We start from the raw sequence: 11,017 nt of genomic DNA, 5'->3' as shown, positions 1-11,017 counted from the left end.
CCCATTTTATCTGGTTTCTGTCTTTCCTGCTGCTATTATATGTATTTGGATTAAATCAAGTTCCACGCCAAGATTAGATTACAGCTCACAGCGAATTCAAAACAGTATCTTCAGTCAGAGAGAGTGTGTCCTTTTATCCTCTGCTCTTCCATTTCAAGAGCACAGCACATCCTTCTTTGGCGTGAATGTGCTGAGTTAGCAGTGATTAAGAGGGAGATTAAATGGGATGGATTTAAATCTTGTGAAGGTAAATTAGAAAGTAGCAAAGATCTAAAAACCTAACAACAGAGATAATAAACATAGATATGGAGATACTGAAATGTTGTGACTCCCTACTTTTAGACATCTAAACACTGTCAGTTCAGAAATTTATAGACAGAAATGTTTTCATGCTTTTTAGATTTCTGTGGAAAGGCAATCTATTTTAAGGGAACTTTGGAGTCACCTTTCCCCTTTAATTTTTAAATAAAACATGCCTATATGACTGCCTCTTTTCACCTCTAAAATATTTTCAAACTAGAAATAATCTGTTTAAGTGATGCTGAAAAAAGAAATTAAGACCTTTAGTATTTTGTTTGTTCCTCTATCTACAGGAATTATATTTTGCCAGAGTAGTGAAAAGCCTTCATCTTCTTTTGGAAGTAGTCAAATACTGTCTTCTTAAGCTCATTAGAACCATTTAAACTCTGTTTTTTGCCTTATAAGCTGTATTTCCATATATGTTTGTACATTTTCCAACAGATCACTGCACCCATTTTCAATTTTTCCAGCAAAGTTTTAACAAAATGAGGGGTGACTCAAGATTTTTGCACAGCACTACAGAAAAGGTAGAAGAAGGCATAAAGCTTTCCTATTAATAAAGCTTATAGTTATTGGTGCTCCAGGCTCGGGCTGCATGCCATAAACTTTGTCTTCTCTTGCTTGCAGCTTTGTCCTTTCTCTGCACCTTTCTGCAGCTATTTCAAAGCTGTGCTTACTGAACACTTTGTGTAAATTCACTGTAATTACTCGATACGCATGAATACAAATACAGTTTGTATTTGTTTAACTGTTTTAACTGTTGGCTTTGTCTGTCTTTGCATCTTTGCATCAGTCTCCCAGCATGTATTGACTTTCAGAGTTTGAATACCATGACAGGACAAAAAGCACCCCTCTGTTCCTGTTCCCAGCTGACCTTTATTACTGAGGTAACCCACAGATATTGCTGACGGTGGTTTCCAGTTAGAACAACCTACGCAGTGAAGTGAATTAGATTGCAATACTGTGTGACTTTTAGCGGAAAGGAAAGGCGCAGGAGAAAGAAATCAAGCAGAAAAGGTGACCGTGCTCCTGAGTGCTGATGCAAACATTTATTTAAGTGCTGAAGTCACAGGCTGCTGAGCAATTCTCTGACAGCTGACGGCTGCAGTATGACTGTTTTCAGCAGTCTGTGAGACTAATCTGACTACAGAGCACCACTTCACCACAGGCACTCAGTGATTTGTATTTAAATCAGTCATCTGTATAGTATTGGCAGCATTTGGAGGGCAGCTAGGACGTTTGGCCTGTTTTCATTGATCTTATCTGTGGAAGATTAGGACACACATACATACTGATGATGAAGGTGACTGCGGCGAGAGGAGGATTCAATGTTTGCTCTCACACACAGTCAACTTTGAGCTGTGTGGACGTAATATAAATCCTGCTAATGATAATAAACCTCGACACAGTCATTATACTGTCTCCGTTTACAGGCTATCAATACTCATCATAGCATGTACTGTTAATTCAGCACCCTCCAAGTTCTTTTTATTGACTCTTAGCCCAGGGACATTGATTAAGAGCTCATTACACTGATAACCCAGCAAACAACAAGAGGCATCTCACTGGATTAAGCAATTAACTGCATTTGAAAGGAAGATACAAGCAAGAGAAGGGGAAATGAGGCACAGATCAATAGCAGGTCTGCGGCAGCATGATAGCAATAGGTAAAGACAAAGGACATTACTAGAATTCTGTGCTATATTTCACACTTGTTGGTAAAAATCACAGATTGGGTCTGAACAATGAACACAGCCTCTGAAATGTCATTCACTTGTTTGTAGACTCTATTTTGAAGCCTCAACTTTGGCTTGGTGGCCGTCGCCATCTTGTTGTTGTTGTTTTTTTGTTTTGTTTTTTTAGAGACAGTAGTGATGATAACAAGTAAGTTTGAACGATAAAAGCAAGAGAGAAAAGATGGGTATACAAGGTTGTAGAGAGACCTGTTGTAATGTATGCTTTGGAGACAGTTGAACTGACAAAAAGATGGGAGGCTGAGCTGGAGGTTGCAGAGCGAAAGATGTTAAGTTTAGACGCAAAGTTAGAGAGGCAAGGCTAAAATGGTTTGGACATGTTCAGAGGAGGGATAGGGCTGATAATCTGCTGTAGTGACCCCTTAAAAAAATGAAGAAGAAGAGGCAGAAGAGGTGACCATATTTGGTCAAAAGAGAAGTGTACTAAACTAGATTTGGTTTCCAAGTTGCATCTGTAGACTGTAGTAGTTCATTGCCCACACTGAGATATTTGCTACTAAATGCTAAGTAACAGACTAAATAAATACTACAGCTGCATTCATCAAAGCTAGAACCTAGACCTTTTGGACAATCAACTGCTCAGCGGGTCATGTTATTATTCCAAAATGTACCAATAGCACAAACACAGTCAAGAGTTCCAGTCTATAGACTAAAAAAAAGCTGAGATCACTGCTAGCAGCTACAGCTAACCCTGCAAACTTTAAACCTTAATGCAATTTAAAAGGATGAGATTTACTCAACATTACTCAATATTTGCATTAACTCAGTTTTTTTTGTTTTTGTTTTGATGGCTTTGTTTCCGTCTCCATGTTTGTTCCCACTTATGCAGACATTAACCCATTTCCTGTTTTAATTCATTTCTAATAGGACACTACATAAATTTTTCCAATAAAGTCTCAAAACAATTGGCGAGGATCTGATGACAATCTACATTTATTTTAGCTTTTCATTCATACACTACTGGCACATGGAACTGGAAACCTTGAAGCTGGTATTTGTTATCTTCTATCTGGCTAATTGCTGGTAATCCTGAAGCTGTGACAAAGTGGCAGCTGTGTTCAAAGACTGGGGTTGGTAATTTTAGTATGCAACACTGTGTCAGTTCTCTGTAAAAAGCCCACTAACTGCCATTTGTAAAAACTACAGTGTCTTCTTTGTCCTCAGTAATGCTAAACTGCGTATCTTTGAAATTTACACTAACGTCCTCCTGTGTTTTGTGTTTAATATTTAGCTATCCCGTGACCTTTTACAGAGCACAGAAACATTTAAATAATTCAAAACTACAAAAAACAAGACCATGACTCAGAACTTTCATGCAGTCTATTTATTTAACCCTTTTATCTTGCGCATGGAAGACGATGAAGAAATCTTAAACCTGCCGATGTAATCTCTTGTAAAGTTAAATCATGAATGAGACTGTAGGGGTAGGACTTCTTTAGATGCTGTTCTTTAGTTGTGCATGCTGGTGCAGTTATTGCTTGGCTTGAGCTCTAAGTGTCTTTGCTTCTGATAGAACTTGGAGAACTTGTTAAAGATGTTAGTAATGGGCAGAGCCACGATCAGCAGCCCGCAGATGATGCACAGAGTTCCTATGAGCTTCCCAGCCAAAGTAACAGGTAAAGTGTCTCCATAGCCGACTGTCGTCATGCTAATGGTGGCCCACCACCAGCCAATAGGGATAGTCTGCAACTCAGACTCTTGAGAGTCTTTCTCCACACAGTAAATGAGGGAGGAAAACACGGAAATGCCCACAGACAGGAAAAGCACCAGCAGCCCCACTTCACGGGAGCTGTGCCGTAAGGTGGCACCAAGAGAGCGAAGGCCAGCTGAGTGACGAGCCAGTTTTAAAACACGAAACACTCGCATCAGCCTCAAGATCTGCACAACTTTGCCAACGTTCTCCAGGTCTGTGCTCTCACCCTCATTCATTAGGTCACACAGGATAGTGACATAGAAGGGCATGACTGACAATAGATCGATAATGTTGAGAGGGCTGCACATGAACTTCCTGGCTGATGGTGAAACAACCAAGCGAAGAATAAACTCTGCAGAGAAAAACACGACACACAGGCTCTCAAAAAACGTCAGCACTGGATTTTCTATTTTTTTTTCAGCAGGATCCACCTGATGGAAGTCTGGCATGCTGTGAACACACATGGCCACGATGGAGGTGATGACTACAGCGAGGGATGCTACAGCCATAACTTTGGCTGATGTGGAGAAACCTGGATTCTCAAGTCGAATCCAAACACTCCGGCGGACATTTGCACACCAGGAGCCTTCAAACATTTGTTCGTCATCCTCCAAAACAGACAGATCAGTAATAGAAGAACCAGAGCTATTGAGCTGCATCTCGTCGCTCCTCTGATCCCAGATTCCATCCTCAGCAAGATCCATCAGGTCGTGGAACTTGGTGCTGCAGCAGAAGTCCAGGTGACGCTCCTTGATTCCCCAATATTCAATTTCTTGGAAGAATGAGACCACACATAGCCCGTCGACCAGGTGGATTTTCCCTGTAAGATAAAAGTTGAGAACGTAACAGAAAAAACTTGGGTTGCGGTCAAAGTAGTATTCCATTTCAGAGGGACTGAAATCATCACAGAGCTCCAGGATAGCTTCTTTGGATCTGCAGCACAGAAGACGAGCCAGTCGTGTCTGCGGGAATCGTTTCAGGACGGTGAGGTCCATTCGCTGCTTGAAACCTCCAACGTTGACATTAATGAAGCAACCCTCAGGCTGGTGAAGAATCTTGCCATATGTCATGATGAAGCTCCTCCAGTCCCTGGAGTCAGTGCCTGCAAAGGAGTCAGTGCCTGCAAACAAACACAGAAATGAGGACACCTCGTACTAACGCTTGCTTTAGTCTTTTTTAGTTCTTTTTATCTTTATTGAATTACAGTGTCCGGCTCTTTATGAACGCCCTGACTGCCATTGTACTTTATATTTCATTACTGGCTTTTAAATCAATTTTAAATCCATCCATCGATCCCAGGATCTCAATGCCAAAAGCACCCCCTTCACAGTTGTGCAGGTGTCATAGGTGCCCAGGAAGCATCCTGTTCACACGGTCGAACCACGTCAACTGTACACATATATGTGTGAAACTCTTAATCAATATCAATAATTTTAAAATTTTTCTAATGTTAGCTTTCATAGTCAGGATAGAGTTAGATTTAAAAAGTTAAAATTCACTTACTTTTTATGCAATAATGTGCAGAAGGACCTGAAATCATCAGAGCTGCCTGCTGCGGAGGAGTTTAATTAAATTTTAAGCCTTAAGTAACTAATTCCCCTGCAATGTTTTGAGAATAAGTCAGTGTCATATGTGAGAACATTATTCCAAATAAAACTCCAACAGAACCAAAGTTATTTTGACTGGATTCCAGAAGAATGCACAAGAAGTTAAAATGAACAGAGAATAAGAAAAAGAAATATATTAAAGAGCAAACGAGGGAGATTTAAAAAGGGTTGAGGACCTTTTAAAAAAGTTTTATGGAGACACTGATTGGTGTAATCGGTGGAAACTAGGTCTAAGTATCCCCCCTTGTAGGCAGGGTTGGCTTGTTTCCCTGTGGATGATGTTTACAACGACAGATTGGGTTTTGTAGCCCCCTGCTAAAGAGGTAGGTCATAGGAAAATAATGCTTTGATTGAGTCCATGGAGCGCTTTGTGTTAAAGATTGTGTTTAACCGTTAGGAAAAGGCTCTATGTTTTAATTCCGGTCAGAAGCCCTTAAATGACCCAGTCACGTCTTCCTGTGATACCTGTGAGAGTGGAAACCTAATGTTAAAACACATCATCTAAAATTGAGTTTGATAAAGAAGGTGGGGTCCCCTGTCCCCTCCGAGGTGTTATGTTTGCTCGTCGTGCTTTTTTTCTTTCTACAATCTAAAGATTTTCAGGCCAGTGTGGATACCACGCTGCAAGACCTAGGTTATTACACACCTGCTGTGGCTTTAACCCACTTCAAATGGGTTTTATTAATCTGTCAACCCAGATATGAAGACTTTAGTAGTGATATAGAAGCATCGAAGATTGAGACCATAGAGATCAACTAGATGTTTTTTTCTTCTTGTTAAAGGTGGTGTAAACTTGTTTCCTTTTGGTTCCAGACAGTGAAAATGCTGCGTTTGGATATAATATGGTGGACCTAACAATGGTGGACTTTGGAGAATTTTCACTACAACACTGCAGGACTTTTAAAAATTTTGAAAGTCCTGCAGTGTTGTAGTGAAATTAGCATGTGCACACATGATATATTATTTTTTTGTTTTTAATCTATTCTAAACACGAAGTCATCTGTTTAAATCATTATGTCACTCACAGTTTTTACCACTTATCCAGATATTTAAATTATTTAATAAAGAACTTATTTTTGTATTTGTGGGTTTTTTAGTAGCCACAACTGAGGAGTAAATCTGAGAAAGTGAGAGGTATGGCATGTTCATTATCTATTGACATGTGAGTGATTAACCAATGAGGATACAGTGGTTTATTCTCCTGCCTGATTTAAACAATGACCTTAATGTACATAATGAACTTCATGTGTGATTTAGTATTATCTGAAACGGGAAGTAAGGTAATCTAGAAAATGTTGGAATGAGGGAACTCAGGTTCTCATTGACTTCTTTACAGCCACAAGTATTTGATTGTTTCCCCCTGCTGGCCAGTATGTGGCGTATCGTCACGAAACGTTCTTGTTTAATATCTAGATTAAGAACATTTCTTTAGAATTGTGAGTTTTCAGAAACCTTATGTTTTACTGTAGTTGATGTATAATTTTAATTCCATATGTAATAACTGCCCAACAGGAAAAGTGTAGGCTAGTAAAATAAATGTGTTCACTCTGCTCTAAAAGAGATGTGTTGTGAAAGGAAAACAGCACATAAATTAAAACATTTTTTATCAGCATATGAAAAAATAAATAAACGGCAAGAACTTGAGCTGATTGTGACTATCATTTGTCAGAATTATACATTTACGCATATTCATGATTATTCAGTTTTTTCGTTTTCATTTTCAGAACTTCACTCGAGAAATTGTCACGTCACATACTACTCTTTCAAAGTGCACATCCTTTTAAATTTATTATAATTACACGAAAAAAGGAATTTAATTTTAATGATGAATTTTTAATTCAAAAATTTAAAAACAAATCACCCAAACCCATCCTTATGCAAATACATCCTCCTCCTTATTTTTGTGTGACCTTTTGGTGTAATTTCCGTCGGTATGATACGCCAGAAGTGAGAACGGGCTGGTACTTCCATAGCATTTATAAGTTTATACATTAGACATTTATACGTTTCGTGTAAAGACCATATGCGCGCACTGTAAGCATGTATAGGATACGCTGCATAAAATAATGAAATGTAACACTTTTTCTCAAATTGTAGTACTTGTGTTTTTCCAACCACTTATGTACTTTTACACACCCATGTCACTGGGCAGCGTTTTTCATCCAAGCGGTAATCAATACCGGCTTTCATGGAGCAGTGCAGCTCTTGTGCGTAACACAAGTCCGTGTGTGCGGACTTGTGTTACGCACGCGGTGAATCAAACTATTTTAGACTCTGAAAAGATGCAGCGAAACAACAAAGTACTATTTTTATAAGTAAATATTCTGCACTAACACCGCTTGAACTCAACTCCAAAACCCTAAAAAATTTAATTAAACACCCAGTAAGATCATATTTCCTGTTCAGACATCTCGTTGACCCCCAAAGCCCAGCAGCTTACCTGCTCATGTGCCGATGTGTCCTGCGGATCTTCTGACTTTGTTCAGAGGGGAGTGTGCCGTTCAAGGCGCTCTGCGGTGAGAGAGGTGGAGACGCAACTTCACACAGGATGGCTGGCACGGCACGTCTGCCCCGCTAACAGGCTCTGAGTGGGTATTTAAACTTTGATGTGTAAACTGCGTCCAGGTCGCACCAGGTCCTTTAAGGTGTGTTAAATCGATCCGCGTAAATATTTTATCACTCTGTAATCAGTCTTCGCCGTGCTGTGTACAATTTTCTGCGATTACATTAGTGCTGAAAACGATGATGGGATACTGAACAGAAAATAAATGTAGCAAATGTCGTGAAATAAAAATAAAAGTGGATAAAACTAACACACTAACAGTAAGAAGAGAGGTGGAATAGACACCCCTGTTTTTACACAAATTGGTCCAGGTATGGAAAAATAAAGGAACATTTTTGTATATACTGTATATGCAATATGTGTATCTTTTAAGCTTTATAGGCTGTAATGTGAGTATAATTTTATGCAATCTCCAGTTTTGCAGTAAATCATGGCCAGAACACTCAAAGTGCTTTGAGTGGTCATGTAAAGTAGGAAAGCAAACCAGTCCATATAACATTTACTATCAAGAGCAAAATCTCGAGATATCCTGAAGGGCATATAGTGTTATAACTGAGCAAGCAGGGCAGACAGTGGACAAAACTTGTTCTCCCTGGTCTATTTGGAAACCCAAATACTCCATTGAACTGATCTCTGTATGGATGGACAGTTGGTACATTTCAGAAGTGGGTGCGGTTTCAGATAAGACATCACTACTAAAACAAAAGCCAAGAAACAATCTGTTGGAATGCCTGAAAACTATAATTATATTACATTTTAGAATATTGGTCACAAAGTTATCAGTATAGGTAAGATACAAACACAAATGCAGTCATTAAAGAATGCTTCCTGCATAAAATATTAATTCAAAGTTTGTAGCATCTAATGATAGGGCAGCTTGAAAATGAGTAAATAGTGAACAGAAGCCTTGATGACATGTGGAAAATGAACAAGGATATCTTTAATGATCCTTTGAGGGAAACGCCTTCTCAGCATTTAACCCTGCGTATAAATCAGAAGCAGTGGCCAGCTCCCTGTGCTTTGACCCAAGTGCACCACGAGAACCCCAACAATTAGATAATCCGCTGTGAGTAGCAATTGGTGATGCTGAGGAGGAAAAGCTCCTTTTTAATGAGAAATGACTTGACACCTGGTGATCAGCATCATCTGATCCAGCAGTAACCAAAAAGGAAAGTTTGAAACCTGATCTTCAAAGTTGAGAGCGTCTGTCTCCTGCATGCAAAAGACGGCCCTGAAAGCTGAAGGATCTGCCTCTGATTCTACTTTTAAAAACTCTGTGATCCACGAATAAGCCTGTATCCCAGTGAGGTGCTCCGTTGGGATAATATGATTCTATGAGGTCTTTACTATAAAGCCTGGCCATTCAGGATTTTATATCTGAGAAGAAGGATTTTAAATTCAGTTCTAGGTTAAAAGGGCGAAGACAAACTAATAAGGGAGAAATAATATCTCACTATTAGTACTGTGGCTGCAACATTTTAGGTAATAATTTTAACCTAACTAAAGAAGCAAGCAAGAAGATGAAAGTGAGGATGGTTGTTTTTCTTTGTGTTGGTCCGGTGCCCACACATGGGCAAAATACAGCTTGGCTTAGGCATGTGCTACAAAGAAAACATTCCCAAAACAGACAAAAGGCAGCTTTACTTACTGGAGTCTTCCCAGCTGCAACAGAGCGAGAGGCAGGGTACAGCCTGGTCAGGCCGCCAGTCTGTCACAGCTATTTTATTTATTTTGAAATGAAAATCATTCTTTTATAGCATCACAATTTTTTGCACTAGTTAGCACCTTTATATTTCTCAGTGTAATAAAATGTCTTAACTTCTGCAAGTGAACCCATGAGTATTGTGTATCCCAAAATACCCAGAAGAGCTGATGGTGTTTTACCTGCAAAGGGTGGGTGGGCTGGCCGACATCATATTCAATAATATGGATTAAGTTCATATGCACGTGAAGCCAGATGAACAAATACTTGTGGCAATATAGTGTAATTACCTACACAGCTCACTGATGCAGTTTCCGACCAGCAGGGGGCAGAATAAGATATGAAACAAAAGAACTAGTCTGCCTACAGTCAACAGTGATGGAGGCATTTCACATCATTAATGTGGATTTTTTTTTTAAAGTTCAAAAGCTTCTCAATTTTCTAATGCTGCATTACAAACATTATTAATAAAATACAGAAATAAATAACGATATAATGACATCTTGAGAAGGGGTAATATTCATGACAAAGCCGTAAAATTATGACAAAAATACCCTCAAAGCTTATGAGTTTAAAGTCAAAATTAGTAAAAACGATAATCAGAGAAAAACAAAATTTTCTACTATTATGAAGTCATACATATTCAAGAAATCAGAAAGAAATGTAATCAAATTAAAGGCTATATGAAGGAAATTATAACCTCCATATATTCAATATACAGCCACAGACATGTGCAGGCTGAGGAGATTGAACCAGCCTTGTGCAATGAAACCCCAAAATTTCATCGTTTATTCTTGTATATTTTTGTTTTAACATCTGAGCCTAAACTCACACATTTTGAGTTTTATTTCTTAAAAATTGATCCCTCTCCTCTTGCTCTGTAGTTTTTCTTTTTATGTGAAATTACAGACCTCGAAAATTTCGTCCTTCTTCCATGTACTAAAAATAAAATGGATAACAGAAGCTGTGCCCTGGCGACCACACAAAGAGAGATTTCATGTGGCTGGATGCACTTAGTCCTGAGGAGTACTGAGACACTTCTTTTCTTGCATTCTGGTGACTTTTTTTTTGCACCACTTTGCACGTTTTCTGCTCCAATTTATGTTAGAAATGTCTTCTTTAAAAGGTCTTGGTGCTAACCTTGTCTCTCTCTTTTCCAGCTCTTCCAGGTCATGAAGTCAGCAGTTTAACACAGGAGATGCCCACACTTCCCATTCCCCGGCCACCTTCTCCTGCTCTCCTGTGAAGACACCGGCCCAGCTAAGAGAGTGGGCTTAACTTAACTCAATTGGCGTCTCCGCCAATTGGCGTCTCCGCCAATGCTGAACCATGTTGAAGAGATCTTCAACATGGTTCAGCATTGGCGTCTCCTCCCGGTTGAACAAAGAAACAGTTTAA

The 11,017-nt window shown here is 39.2% G+C and overlaps 1 protein-coding gene across 1 annotated transcript; it reads right to left on the bottom strand.

The window, feature by feature from the left end:
• Positions 1–2,934: 2,934 nt before the first annotated feature.
• kcns3a (potassium voltage-gated channel, delayed-rectifier, subfamily S, member 3a) lies at positions 2,935–10,931 on the bottom strand. Its single transcript, XM_085256215.1, has 3 exons — positions 10,760–10,931; positions 7,795–7,865; positions 2,935–4,867 (listed from the first exon to the last, which is right to left on the bottom strand). Exon 3 carries the CDS (start codon positions 4,815–4,817, stop codon positions 3,504–3,506), a length of 1,314 nt encoding a protein of 437 aa, XP_085112341.1. The 5' UTR covers positions 4,818–4,867; positions 7,795–7,865; positions 10,760–10,931; the 3' UTR covers positions 2,935–3,503.
• Between the last annotated feature and the right edge of the window lie 86 nt (positions 10,932–11,017).

The sequence above is a fragment of the Mchenga conophoros genome, linkage group LG19 (assembly GCF_057382185.1).
Source record: "Mchenga conophoros isolate Kocher_MC1m ecotype Shallow Benthic linkage group LG19, M_conophoros_male_GT1.1, whole genome shotgun sequence".
Taxonomy (NCBI): Eukaryota; Metazoa; Chordata; class Actinopteri; order Cichliformes; family Cichlidae; genus Mchenga; species Mchenga conophoros.
This window is presented reverse-complemented; position numbering and strand designations above follow the sequence as displayed.